Raw genomic sequence first — 15,130 nt, 5'->3', positions numbered from 1 at the left:
TGCCTTCTGCAGTGACTGCTGTTGCCATTGCGTTGAAGAGATCCACTTAATTTTCTGAGTAACGTTAAGCATAGACCAAGATGAACTGCCAAGTGGAAAAAATTAGACTCTTGACTGATTTGGGATACCAGTCACACAGCCAAGTACACTTGTTTTATGCCCTTGTCTCCAGTGCTCATTTTTTTCTTGCCCTTTGATCTAGGACTTCTGCCATCTGATTCTTGAGGGGATCGACAACGTGTCTTATCAGACTGACTCCTTGTCAGCAGAATGACCGTGTAGCATCTCTGTGATGTCTTCCTCATGGGCCGGAATGCATCTTTACTCTCCCACTTCTGGCCGTGTCAGACAATCACATTCCCACACATCTTGGAGAGAATGCTAGGCAACCAATGCCCCCAATAAGACAAGTGTTAGAATATTTTGCAAGACTTTTATTACTCATACTAATGGAAAAAATGGAGAGATTATTAAGAATAGCTGCTTTGTGGTCTCCAATTGAACAAGCTCTGAAAAACTGAGAGACTTCTAGGATCTCTTAAGACCAGAGGGAGGTTGTTATGGCTTGCATTATGTCCCCCCCCCCAAACTTATATGTTGAAGTCTTCGCCCACAGGACTTCAGAATGTGACTTTATTTGGAAATCAGGTCTTTGTAGGTGTAATTAGTTGAGTGAAGATAATGTCACATTGAACTAAGGTGGGTCCCTAATCCAGTGTGACTGGTATCCTTATAAAAAGAATGTCATGTAAAGAGACAGACGAGTACACAGGGAGAAGAATGTCACACAAAGATTGGAGTTATACTGTCATAAGCCGAGGAACTAACCAAAACTAGAAGAGTGGCCTGGAGCAGATCACTCACTAGCACCTCTACCAAGAGCTTGGCCCTGCTGACAACTGGATTTCCGATTTCAGGCTGTCTCACAGCCTCCAGAACTGTGAGACAATTAATTTCTGTTGTTCCAAGCTACCCGGCTTGTGATGCGTTCTAATGACAGCCCTAGGAAGCAAATGCGGAGGTGTTCTGAGTTTCCCTCCACTCAATTCTATATTAGGTGAGAGGCACGGTTTGGGTACTGTGGGAAAATGTAAACAGAAATAAAACATGATTACTTCCTTCAGTACATTTGCTGGGAAGCACCAATAATAAGACAATAATAAATAAGGGTTATGTGAAAATAAAAGTAACTTCTTGTCAGTGAGCAAAACAGAGAATGACATGCCAGGCTTCCAGACCATTCCCTTATTTTCAGTGTCCCTTTCTCCTCTCCCCCACACGGGGTCTTCATGCAGTCATGTTCGTGCCCAGCCGCACTGAAGAATGTCCTATTAGTCCTGGGTTGTAGCCCCAGATCAGACAAATCAAAGGCTACCTCTGAGTCTTGATTTTTTTTTTTTATTTGAAAAAAAAAAAGAGAATAATGACTCTTCTCCCTTCTAAGTCACATTGGAGTGAGGATCAAATTACAGAGAGTAACTGAAGGCATTTTGAAAACCTGTAATAGATCATAAAATATTCATAGTTACCAATGGGCTAATATGTTTATATCCGGTGAAATGCTTTCCTTCTATTGAGAGCCTTTTGCCGAGCTGCTAACTTCACCCAAATGGGGAAGCTTCAAGTCCCTGCGTTTCTTTGGCTCCCTACAGAGATTTACACAGTTCACAGATCAAGTCTTCTGACTTAATTTTTGCCACTATTTAGTGAGCTCTGCATTTTATGCCCATTTTGAAGATGAGGACACTGACCTCAGAGAAATGAAATGGTTTGCTCATAGATAGTTGGAGGTATGGATGCAAGAGAGCAAGGTTCTTGTCTCATAGCATTGAAGAATGAATCTCGCGGACAATGAGTTAAGTGAACGTTTTTCAAGCAAGAGTATAGAAAAAGCTCTCAGAAGTGAGAAGGGTCCCAACGGAGTGGCCACTGAGGGTCTCCAGCATTGTTCTTTTATAGGAAGTTAACCAGGGAATTTAAGTCTTTTGACTTCTCTACTTGACAGCACCTTTGTGTAAGCAGGACTAGTGGTAACATCTTTAATGGCTCACTTCTTTTTAGGATCTGTTTATTTTCTGTTGACCATAGGAGACCTGCTGGGAGCCGTGAGGGCTGGTGGAGGGCACTGCCCCACTAGGTTAAGGTTTGAGCTGATGCAGGCCTAACCCTGCCGAGGGCCAGAGAGCCCCGCCAGGCTGCCAAGGGCCAGATAGCCTCGCAGATAAGCATGGTCTGAGTCTCTTGCCTTTTACTCTGATCCCCATTATCTCTCTCAAATAAGGAGCCCCTTGCTAATCTGCTGCAAACATCTCTCAGGCTTATGGGGCGGAGCAACTTCAAGGAGGTAAATTATTCTGTACCTAGGACAATGGAGAACTTTAGATGTGTACAATAGACTGTCTCCTCCCTAAGCTGGTGTTTGTCCAAGGCTTTTACAAGCGGAGCCATTAAAATACACCCTGCCTCTTGCAAAGATAATGCCTTCTCTTTCCTACTTCCCTCCTATATACTTAATTTCTTCAGATAGCTTCTTGTTTTCCATTAACCTATCTTTTGTTTTCCTGCACACCCAAGAATAAGTCACCAAAAAGCACCTCCCATGGCTTTTTGAGGGACATGATTACTCAAGAAGCAAAACCCCATCCGTGGCGCCAGTCTGTACCCATTATAGCTTAGCTAGAATAACATGGGCTGAACAAAGAGAAATTATTTGATGGGTGCTTGAGTCCTTTAATGTCCTTTGCATGAATGTAAACCCCCTGCCTCCCTGTAAACTGCCTATATAAGAAGCTCGATAATCAGAACAAAGGCCTGACTACTGACCAGAACTCGCTAGGTGGTTCTCCCATCCATCTCGCCGACACCACCCCTCCTTTGGGGACACCTGGACCTGCCGAGGCTGGACACTGGCAGAGATTGTCTTAAATAAGACTATCCCCCTTCTCAGACACGTAGGGCAGGGGGGTCAAGAGTGTTCCCTTATCTCTGGTTTCCTTACACCTCCACATTCTTGGGATTTCTGGGAGACTACTCATGGAGACCCTTACCTTGCCCTGCCTGTCCCTTTTTCAACATGATGTGAGGCCAACTCCAACATTGAATTTGTCAACTCCTAATAAGGAGGATGTTTTGGACCACCCATCCCTTTCTGTGATTTTAAAAATAAACCCTTAATGCAGGCAACTATAATGTCTACCATTACTGATAAAGAAGTATGATTTTGACCTTATAAGCCCCCTGGTGATACTTTAAGATTTTATTTTTGTTTCCAGACATATCATAAAGAACCATGTTCTATCAAAAAAAATTTTTTTAAAGAAATACAACTTCCCAAAAAGAAAAAAAAAAAAGAAAAGCACAAAAAAATGATGGAGTATGGTCAAACCTTAACTTGAATCTACCATTTGGATGAGTCTACTTTTCTCTGAGTTGAGTGCATCTGCTTCCTTGAGGAAAGAAACCAATTTAGGATTATTTCCAGAACAAATATGCTTTGAGATATGAGCAAGAAAACAACCAAAATTGAGACACTTTGTCTTGTCCTTGTGGATAACCTTATGTTTCAGACGGGCTTTTCAAAAAGAAGAAAGAGAGAAGTTATTATTTCATAAATATTGTGTCTAGTTCTTTCTGTCTAGAGTTGTGAAAGCCAGGGACAAGTGGATCACTCTGACTTGGACTCCTTCTGCAAGGTGCAAAAAGCATGAATCATGTATTTGTCAATATATTTTGATTATCCACATCCTGCTCTTGGGTTTGAGCTGTGAGTAGGTGGATATGAAGCAAATGAAAAGTCAAGCTTCTATCTTAACATCTGGAAAGAAACTATGATTCCCAGAGTACATCATCTTCCCCCACACCATGTCTGCCTCGGCGCTCTTGTACAGAACCCACTTCCAGTCCCTCCCCACTCCTATGCAACATCCTATGAGATAGAAATGCTCATCTTAGGCTCCACTAAAAATTCTCTTGAATATAACATCTAAACAGTGTAGTCTGCCATCTAAGGCCCAGCATGTCCAGGCTAATCATCCCATTCAGCCTCGTGCCTGTTCCTAAGCATACGTGATAGTCCATCCACATCACCTGCTCATGCCTCCAAACACACCACCGTAGCTACACCTCCATGATCTGCCAGTGATGTGGCCTCTGAGTCTATGCCTTTCCTCCTCTTATAAGGTGGGGAAACATCTATTCCACTTTCAAAGTCTAGTTTGATGTCTTCTCTCTGTCTCTGACTTTCCTTCTGACAAGAAGAATTAATTTAATGAGGAGGATAATATAATTCTGCCTGCATATTGACTATGCATGAATTCTATGACCATGAATTCTCCCATTAATTATTTGTTGAGCTCCTAATCTATGTTAGGCTTTGGAGATAATATGGAGAGCAAAAGATATGCCTCCCAGCGTTTACAGTTTAGTGGGAAAAATAATTTAATATTAACATTATTAACAAATAAATGCCTAATCGCAAATTGTGATAAATCATGTGTAAAAGTGAAATGGTACAGTGGTATATTTATGACAGAAATGATTGTGAATTTCTGTTGATATGCAGAATTTGCTGCCCAAATGAGAGATTCTATATGTATGAAGTTCTTTCTTTCTTTCTTTCTTTTTTTTAAGATTTTATTTGTTTGTTCAAGAGAGACAATGAGAGAGAGAGCATGAGAGGGGAGAAGGTCAAAGGGAGAAGCAGATTCCCCATGGAACTGGAAACCCAATGTGGGACTCCATCCTGGGACTCCATGACTCTGTTGCTTAACTGAGTCATGATCAGTCTGTTGCTTAACCAACTGAGCCACCCGGGAGCCCTTTCTCTCTCTCTCTCTTTTTTTTTTTTTTTTTTTTGCTCTGATGACATTCCTTCTATAGCTATTTTTAGTTCTATTCTTCTTCTTTCCTAAACCATTAGCTTCTCAAGAGCAGAGACAATGCCCAATTTTTTTTATCTCTGTAGTATAGTATAAGGACAGTATATAGCTTAATAGATGTTGAATGAAGTAATGAATGGGCAAATATTGGAACTCCTGGAAAAATGTTTTAGTATGCTAGAATTCAGCTTAGCTGATTAACATATCTACATATTAAGTAAGTCTCACTTGCTCTGTACTTGTTCTGTGTGCATACTCATTAACATCTATGTAGTGCTAACAATAAAATACCAAAGTAATTGCCAAGTTTTTTCCACCCTAGGGTTTTGCACATACCATTTTCTCTTTCTGAAACATTCTTGTCGTGCTCCACCAGGCTCAGTCACACCCACCTTTGAGGTCTCACTTGTTATGTAACACCCCTGAGAAAATTTCCCTCCACCCATAGACTAGGTCAAGTCCCCCATTTGAACTTTTCAATGTACCTATACATCTCTCTCATAGCATCTATCACAACCATAAGTGATTTTTCTGTTTGTTCTTTATTTTCTGTCACCTCCATGTATTTATAGCTCCATGAAGGCAGAATCCATTTAGCTCTTTTCCCCACTATACTCCTAGTACTTGCTACATAACACATTCTCAATAAATATTTACTTGATAGACTCCCTGACTTACTGAATGAAAGAGTGTTTCTGAATTATTTCAAAAGCTCTCTTATGAATCCCAAGATGTAGGTTAACATAACCCTTCTGCTACTAACTACCTGGGGAGAATTTGACCAGTCATTTCATGTTTCCATCTGCAGCTCCCCCATCTATGCATCGAAGGGGTTTTAAGCATCTATTTTTTTCCTTCCCAGTGCCAGAACATTTTAATATATCCCATCAAATCGATAAAAGTTGAATGTGACCTGTTACTAGAACTTAGACTTGTGTTGGTCACACAAGTATGTCAACTCACTGCAGGACATTTACTTAATACAGGGTTCCATATAACCGTCAAATGCAAAGTTTTATAAGAATGTATAAGGTGTTTCTTAAAAGGGTCAGAAAGAAAGTAGCATCACAGAAAGAAGCCCACCTGGATGAACAAACCTCCAATGACCATCGAGATATTTTAAATGTCAATAAGAGTGTAGATAGAAAGTAAAAATTTAGGGGCACCCGGATGACTAGGTTGGTTGGGTGTCTGCCCTTGGCCCAGGTCATGATCCCAGGGGAGCTCCAGTCCTGATCCTGGAGTCCTGGGATAAAGCCTCTCATCCTCAAGTTCCCTGCTCAGCAGGAAGTCGGCTTCTCCCTATCCCTATGCCCCTCCCCCCATCTCCTGCTCACTCTCTCCACTCTCTCTCTTTCAAGTAAATAAGTAAAATCTTTTAAAAAAGACAAGAAAGTAAAAATTTAGATTTATATTTAATGGAATTCTGAGAACAATTACAATCTTAAATTGACTTGAGGAACTCAGCTATTTGTCAGTGGGAATAAAGTCAGAAAACTTCAGAGCCTCAGAGCCAGGAGGAACTTTAGAAAACTATCAAGACTAATGAATTCCTTGATCTTCCAGATGGGGAAGCTGAAGCCCAAAGAGCTGAGGTGACTTGCTTTGGGTTATAAAAAGAGACTTTGGCAGATTTAGATATTCAATCCACATAATTCTGATTTTTCTATTATCCCATTGCAACAGGAATTGAGAATTAATATGCCTTTAGATTAATGATGATGCAGCAATTTCCACCCTACATTCAAGGAGATAGATATGCTTCTCAAACCTCTTTTTTAATTTTTGAGAAGCAGTCCTATAGACAGGTGAGATCTGTCAGAAAGAAGGCTTTCATCTGTGACATTTATTCTCATGCACACTTTTGTTGGCTTTGTGCCCAAGAACTTCATTTGGATTCATAAACCTGTTCATAAATGTGTATAATTCTACCTTTATCTTGACTTTATAAAATAAAAACATTCTCCCAAAGCTGTTGCATTAAATGCTATGGCTCTTGAAAACTGTCAAATGCTCTGGAAAATTATGACAATATCTTCATTGGCAGCCCAGAGATTTAAAAAAAAAAAAAAAAAAACCTGGAGAGAAATAAAACTTGTGTTCCCAGGCAAAATATCTTATTTGGTTTGCTTTTATATTTTACAATACAGAGAATTGTCTAAAAAAGAAATAAAATGCCGTACATAAATTCTCAGAATAAATAAATATTGGTATTTTATCATGTTTGCTTCAGATCATCTTTCAAAGTTAAAAATGACAAATTTGAAGTTTCTCTTAGGCTTTTCCTAAATCTATTTTCTTTCTTCCTTTCCAGTTACCAGGCCCATGAAAACTTCTTTGTGTTTCTTTCCCATCCATATCTTTATCCTTTTACTACACAGTATGTCATCTGATAAGTATATATTTCATAGGAATAGCATCCTACAGCCTGATTATTCCGCACCTGTTTTCTGTTGCATAGAATCTATAAGCTATAAATAGAAAAGTAATTTAGGTAACTACCCTGAGTAATTTAATTTTGGTAAAGATAAAAATATCTGAAGATGGTTTCCAAAATGATCCATTGTGATGAATTTGATATTGAGGTCACACTTGAAGAGTCCATACTTTGTATTTCCTTAGCACAAGGGGGAAAGGTACAAGATGACCCTTCTTAAATACTAACATGAAAGTTGTGCTACAGACTTTATCTGTTATTTTATTTAATCACAATCTCAACTACAAATTAGGTATTAGGGGTCCATATTATTGGTGAAAAAAAAAACAGAGTTTCAGAGAAATTAAGTTACTTCTCAAAGTCATACAGCTATTTAGAGGCAGCCAACTATAGTGATGACAAGGATAAGATCTAGAACTGGACAGCTTACACTCATGTCCTTACTTTACCCCATTAGTTGTAGGATCTTGGATAAGTTACTTCACTTCTGTGTGCCTTCTTCCTCTCATTTACACAATTTACTCAGTTAACAATAATATCTACCACAAAGGATTATTTTGAAGATTTTAAAAATATTTTATTTATTTATTTGACAGACAGAGAACACAAGTAGGCAGAGAGGCAGGCAGAGAGGAGGTGGGGGAAGCAGGTTCCTTGCTGAGGAGAGAGCCCAATGTGGGGCTCTATCCCAGGACCCTGGGACCATGACCTGAGCCCAATGCAGAGGCTTTAACCCACTGAGCCACCCAGGCACCCCTGAAGATTTTTTTTAAATATTTTGTTTACTTATTTATTTGAAAGAGAGAGAACATGCACGTGCAGGGGCAGAGGGAGAGGGAGAGCGAATGAGAGAATCTCAAGCAGACTCCATGCGGTGCCCTTATGTGGGGCTTGACCTCAGGACCCTGAGATCACAACGTGAGCTGAAATCAAGAGTTGGTCCACTCAATCAACTAAGCCACCCAGGTGCCTCACAAAGGGTTATTTTGAAGATTAAATGAGTTAGATATTTACATGTGAAACCCTGGGAACCTGGGAATTTCATAAGCCCTGTATAAAAGATTCCTATAGCATTATTATTACATTATTATTATTATCAGATCGCTCACTCACGTCCTCCTTTAAAACAAAATCCAAAGTAATAACACCTAAATAAACAAACAATGAGAAACAGAACTAACTAAAAATGAGGAACAAAGATAAAAATAGCGATTGAGCCAAACAGCCCGTCTCTAAGCTTCTTGAGAGGGAGACAAGGAGGGAGACGTGGCAGGCAGACCCCACGTCTTTTCATTTCTAAATGCCGAGAGTCCACTAATGCAACAGCAAAACATCCCTCAAACCCTTAGAAATGCAAGGATTTGTATCTAATGCATATTGAGCAAAGTAATAAAACGTGTCCTTGAATGCGATTTAACAAAAGTGAAGCGGTTTCTTCATTTGGTTTGCTGTTGGTAAAATGTGAGGGTTTCGTTCAGTAAAAGCTGCGGAATTTGGACAAGGCACAGGGTTGTAGGTCCGGCTGCCGCAGCTTTTAGGTGCCTGGCCGCATTTATGGGGAAGCTTGGAGAAACTGGGGCATTTTCAGCTACTGTATGGCACAGAGCAACCTTCACAGAGGAAGTGTTTCTGACAGCCGCGGAATAAAAATGCAGTTTTGAGGTCTTGTATGAGAATGGAGAAAAAAGAATTTTAAAAAACCCTGCTAGTGAAATCATCCCGTTAAGAATTAAATCTCAGTAGCCATGGTCTGTGGGTAAGACTGACAAGGGAGTATATACAAGAAGCGTGAGGAGGTGAGGTAGAAAAAATGTGCAGGTCATTAGAAACCCAGGGGAGGAACTCAGACAGAAAGAAAGCTGGAAAACGAGATTGGAAGTTCAGCTCTTCCATCTCCCCTCCTGTGGAGATCCAGGCACTGGAGGTAGTTGATGCTGATCTTGCCAAAGGGCTGGGACTCCCCCCAGCGTGGGGACCTCTAAGGCTGTGAAAAGTATCCTCACCTGAAACTTAAAAAAAAAAAAAAAATTGGCATGGGGAGCACCTTGAATGCACCCACCTTTGAGAGTTTTGGGAATTAAGAAAAACCTTTTCTCAGGGAAAAGCCTCTTAACTTCAGTCATATCGGTGTGCCCTGTCTGGGCAGCTGGGGTGCTGCAAACAGCTCAGAGAGGAAATCTGGATTTTCGGAGCCAGGAGAGCAGGGCCTGTTTTCTCACCATGGTATGGATAGTGACTTGCACAATGGTGATGCTTACTAAACATGTATTGAGTGAATCCATAAATTAGCAACTGAATCCCAGAAAAACAGATTGCACTCTCAGTAGACAAACACAGGAATAATAAGTGAGAGCTAGTAACTTAAATATCCGTCATGTTTATAGAGGTTTAAAGTGTGTATATGCAACTTTGCATTTCCCGAAATCATCCATGCAAGTAGAAACTTAAAGGGGAAAAGGTGCAAAGATAGATATAATTTTCATAAATAAGGTACTGGATACATAGATTAAATACAGCTCATGCAGTAAAATATTAGACGATTGTTTAAATATGAAAATACACGTGCTATATTGTCAATCCAAAATGTAGTTTGCCGAAATAGACCAAGTATGACTTCAAATTTGAGAACTGCAAAATATTTTCTGCTTATTTTTCTTATAAACGATTCCAGAAATATTAAACAGCATTTATTTCTGGATAGCGAGATTAGCAATTACCCTCATTTCCGCTGTTTCTAAAACTGTTCTTTACCTAATAAAGCTCCTTTCCCTTGTACCACATTTATAATCAGAAGAGTAATAAAGTGATTTAAAGATAAAAATAAATCACTCTCTTGCTATGGCCAAATAGTCTATATCTTGTTCTAATCCTACCTAGGGAATCTTTAGGAAGTTAATTACACTTTCTTACACCCAGTTCCCTTACTTGGAAAATAGAAATGCTAATATTGATATGTGGCCTTTCAAGTTTATAAGACAGATGTGTGGATGAAATGGGATAATGCATAAGAAAGCATTTTTTAAATTACAAAATACCTCATATATATAACATTGCAGATGGGGATACGCATTGAGATGAGGAGGAAAAGGAGTGTGAGGAGAAAGGGAAGAGGTGCCTGGGTGGTTTAGTCCGTTAATCTTCCGACTCTTGATTTCAGCTCAGGTCATGATCTCAGAGTCTTGAGACTGAGTCCTACATCAGATTCTGCACTGAACATGGAGCCTGCTTGAGATCTCTCTCTACTTCTGGCCCTCCCCCTGCTTGTGCACAGTCTCTCTCTCTCAAAAAAAAAAAAAAAAAAAGGAAGATGGAAGATGAAATATAGGAGCAAATGAGGGTAGCCAGTGGTAATTTCTGGAGACATCATTAGAACGATTCTCTTACTCTCTTACAGGAACTGTAAACTTTTGCATTATGGAACTGGGGAAATTATAAAGTATTAGATCCAAGACACTCTCATTTTTTCCAAAGTTATGCAAGAATGGCATGTGAGGCTCCTTAAGAGATCTGGGTCTCTGGCTGCTGTTTCTTTGTGCAGAGGATTGTAGGGAAAGAAAATACAATCCCTCCCTCCCATCACCTTCCACACACACTCTGAGCTTATGTGAGTTGTGCATACGGGGTTATGGTTCAACTGATAAATATTCTTCAATTAACTTCTTACATTAAGTTCTGGCTAGAAAAGAAAGTAAAAATAAAAACAACGCACAGCTTACCAAAACAACTCCATTCCAAACCCATAACATCCTCTGAATCCAGTCAGTTTCTCTCATTGAGACTTGGTAGTTAAATAAGGAATGTCACCTAAATCATCCCATGAGTCCTCTTGAGCAGTAAAGTTCTAGGAATCGAAGATTCCAGAGCTGTATGATTATGGTCTTCCCGTTCGACACATCTGTCAAATCGGGAACTCGAGTGGAATGATCACTTTTCCAGCAACACAGACATTCCACTGGCTGCTACCTTGATACGTCTTGTTCATGGCTTGCTGGTTTAGCTGACACCTTATAACATAATGCCAGTACTCTGTTTTACCTCGGGAAAGTTATTTAACCTTCATGAGTTTCAGTTTCTCCCCTTGCAATCTGGGCTGAAAAGGAGCACCTGTTCTGGGTCATTGTGGAGTTACAGGAATACTCTGCCTAGAATGGTTAGGACAATGACCAGCACAATCTACAGGTACAATCCAAATTAGATGGGATCCTTGACCTGACAACTTTTGAATTTTGTCCCAAAGTTTTTTGTAAGTTTGGTGCACAAGCTATGAGAAGACGATCATGGAAAGATAGAGTCTGACTCTGAGACCCATTTCTTGATGCAAAATTCTGTCTATGGAACCACATCCCACACACTCTACATGTAATAATGTAATAACAAGAGTTATTTTCTCTTGTAATATGTAATAGCATATTACAATATGTAATAACAAGAGCACCATGTTCTTCCATTAGGGCTCAAGTAGCTAAAAAGGTTATTATTCTCAAACCTAGCTTTGGCTTCACTGGAGCACAAAAAAGCTAAAATTCCCATAAAGCTGCAAACTAAATAAAGTAAACCCAAATTAATGTATTGTATTTTTACAAAAGGATAAATAGAGCATTTTATTAATACTTTTTTTTTTTTTTTGCAGCAACAAAATGAGAGTCCACATCTTCTCATTCAACACAACAAAAGCTATGATCACATTACATCACTTTGAGACACAAAGCAAAGGATGTTTTTATTTTCTTAAGGTCAAGGATGGTTTGCATCTTTAAAACAAATGTTATGTTTTCTATTTGTAGTAGCACGGCTTCCAGTCACTAGCACAATACAATAAACAGATCAAATATCCAGAAGAGACAATTAAATACACCGATGACATTTTGCATTGAATTGGGAAATGCATTATTATCATTTAGAACATTCTAAAGAGATCTGATGTTAACTTTTTAAAAGAAAAAAAAAATCATTCCAACCACCCAGACAGCTACCACAAGCAAAATGAAGATAATATACAGACAGGAAATTGTATGCATTGCACTTATTGCTTGGAACACAAATGTTGCAATTCCTGTTGAGTTGTATTAAGAAATGACAAGCAAAATGCCTCTGCCCCATCTAAAATTCTATGACTCTATGAAAGTAGAAATTGCAGTCCCCTAACCCAACATTAGGTGTATGCTATTTTTGGTTTTCTGTGACGATTGTTTATTATGCGTTTGTGTATGGATATGTATAAGATATACAGATATATATAGATATAATTTTAATATAATTTATTGTCCTATATATTTAAGACAAATATCTTTTAAATGGGACTTTAAATAATAAAATCATCTACTTACAATATCTCTATTAAGTGTATCTTCTCATATTATATATAGCTCTGTGGCACAAGTTTCATATAGTATTTTGTTATTAAGGAAGAAGAATATCTAAACCATTTTTTTTATTTCTTGTTGTTAATATTGCATTTTAAGGGCTGTATCTCCATAGTAAATTTCTTATTAGATTCTTTATGGTGTAGGCATCTTTTTTTTTCTAATGCAAGTTACAACCAGTACAAAGTTGTAATAAAAAATACATTAAAGTCTATTTACTTTTTATATTTTTTTGCAAAAAGTTATGTGATATGCTACATGAAAAGTCAGATTTCTATTGAAATGTGAAGTGTTTTATACTGTTAGGTAAGTGAATGGAAGAACATGAAGCATACCCCTCCCTTTACAGGTTCTCTTTCACAGATATAAGTATATGTGCACAAGCATTTCATATAAAACACTGCAAGATATTTCTTCTCAGAACCAACAAAATATTCCACATTATGTAATAACAATAATTATTTAGTACACCTTGCTAGTTGCTAGCCCACAATATTCTTCTCTAATTGAGATATTAATCAACTCCTTAATTTATATTCAATAAACATTGCCACCACCTGATCCAGCCAACGTGACATCCTCAGGTTTCTTAACAGGACTTCTGCAGGATATCTTGCAATACAGGGTAACAAATATATAAGTGCATTTTGCATGATCAAGTAGCTTTGGCTTCCTAACCTTTGTAGGATGGGATGTGCCAACTGTCGTAGTTGTGCTTTATTAAATGGGGATGAGTTTTAGCTCACATGAATCCAATGAGTAACTATTCGCTTCTACAATTTTGACCAGTCAACCTTTAAATCACAAACGCAAAAATGGATGGCCTGAATGGAAATGATGGCATTTCACAACTTCTACAGATTGCACTTGATGGTAACTTCATGAGTTTGTTTTGATTCATTTTTACAGCAAGACTTGCCTGGTTGATATGTTTACGTGTGTACACCACTTTTTTTTAAATTTTTGTGCAATCACAATTAATTTAATCACAAACACTAAAAATAAATCCAGCATTTAGCTTTGTTATGAATAGTCATCTCGCTCCTTATAGGTGTATGAGTCTTGTACTTCTTCTTGTACAAATTCCTCCTTCTTTTCCCAACCATTAGGCCAACCTCCATTGGCCTGTGTTGTGGCACCATAAGACTTGGTGGTACCATAATTTATATAATTTTGAGTAATGTCCCCTGTTTCTTCATCAAGCTCATCTTCATGGATAAATCCACACTTTTCTTCACTTGTTTCCTCAGGGTCTGCCCAGGGTTGCTTCTCTCCTGAGGCAAATATTGCATAAAATACAACTCCACCATAGTGGACCAGGGCAGCAATCAGGAAAACATACTGCCATTCTTCGCGTGACTGCGGTGACAAAAAGCAGCACGGTGAGAACAGACTCCCCATGTTTGAAAAGCATAACCTCTTCTTTGAATGCTCCACCATCAGGCTTTTCATAAAAGTGCTATCTTTAGGGGAAGACCCTGTTCTGACTCTATAAAGCAAAGACTGTGGTAGAAACTTTCCATAATCTTATGACTTCCGTTAATTAAAAAGTCTTTTAAATCTCAGTTCTTAAATAAAACTCCAAACATATCTGTGGTCTGCTAATTTTTAAAATACCCATCATCTCTCTTGGAATTTCCATTGATTTACGTGTATTTTTTCCTCCTACTTCTTTTGTTTATTTCCTTATGGTGAACAATAATTGTGAAGCTCTACATATAAGGACAGAGAGCTAATAATAATATTCTCCCACTGATAACTGCAGAGTCTGAATTGATGTTTCCAAATAAAGCTCAGAAGTCTTCTATTGAGTGCTCTAATAAGCTAAGAGAAAAAAAGGTCTTCTGTTGTTGTTTTGCTACACCAGAGATACAAGAAATATTAAAAGGTGTTGAAAAGCACACTGCTTATTTGTTAGGAAAGAAGATTTCCTCGGAGTTCTCAGAGATTTTCTAGTGAGCCTCAATTAACTCCTTTATCAAAGGTCTGGTGGCTGGACCACAGAGAGAGTGCCAAACAGAATACAGTAACTCTTCTCTACCATAAGGGAGAATCTTCTAAAACGGAACATTTCTTTAGCTACATCTTACCTTATTCTTTGTCATTGCACCAACAATGATGGGGCAAACCATTCCTGACAACGTGCCAACACCATTTGAAATGCCCATTAAGATACTGGCATATCTCGGAGCAATATCCAAGTGGTTAACATTGAAACCTGAAATAACACACATCAGCTTAGAGCCAGGGAATCCTAAACCCCTGGGAAGTGGGTGACTGTAGGATATTCTCCCACACTCAACACACTCAACGCTCTCCTTACAGGAGACTAGGTATACAGCAGGTGCTCAGTAAATATTTTTTTATACTTTAGCTCAAAGATATGATTGGAGTGGAATGAAGTATGGTTTCTTATTCAATACTTAATACATGATGCTCAAATCACAGAGAAA

General features: G+C 38.6%; 1 protein-coding gene across 1 annotated transcript in view; it reads right to left on the bottom strand.

The window, feature by feature from the left end:
* Positions 1–13,218: 13,218 nt before the first annotated feature.
* SLC17A6 (solute carrier family 17 member 6) overlaps positions 13,219–15,130 on the bottom strand; it is a 40,259-nt gene continuing 38,347 nt past the window's right edge. Inside the window, exons 11-12 of the mRNA XM_044260926.1 lie at positions 14,768–14,895; positions 13,219–14,036 (exon numbers count right to left, since the gene is read on the bottom strand). Of these exons, the coding sequence (XP_044116861.1) occupies positions 13,701–14,036; positions 14,768–14,895 (464 nt within the window). The 3' untranslated portion in view covers positions 13,219–13,700. The remainder of the gene's footprint in view (positions 14,037–14,767; positions 14,896–15,130) is intronic.

This window comes from Neovison vison, chromosome 7, assembly GCF_020171115.1.
Source record: "Neovison vison isolate M4711 chromosome 7, ASM_NN_V1, whole genome shotgun sequence".
Classification (NCBI taxonomy): domain Eukaryota; kingdom Metazoa; phylum Chordata; class Mammalia; order Carnivora; family Mustelidae; genus Neogale; species Neogale vison.
The sequence above is the reverse complement of the archived record's forward strand: the minus strand, read 5'-3'. Positions and strand labels throughout refer to the sequence as shown.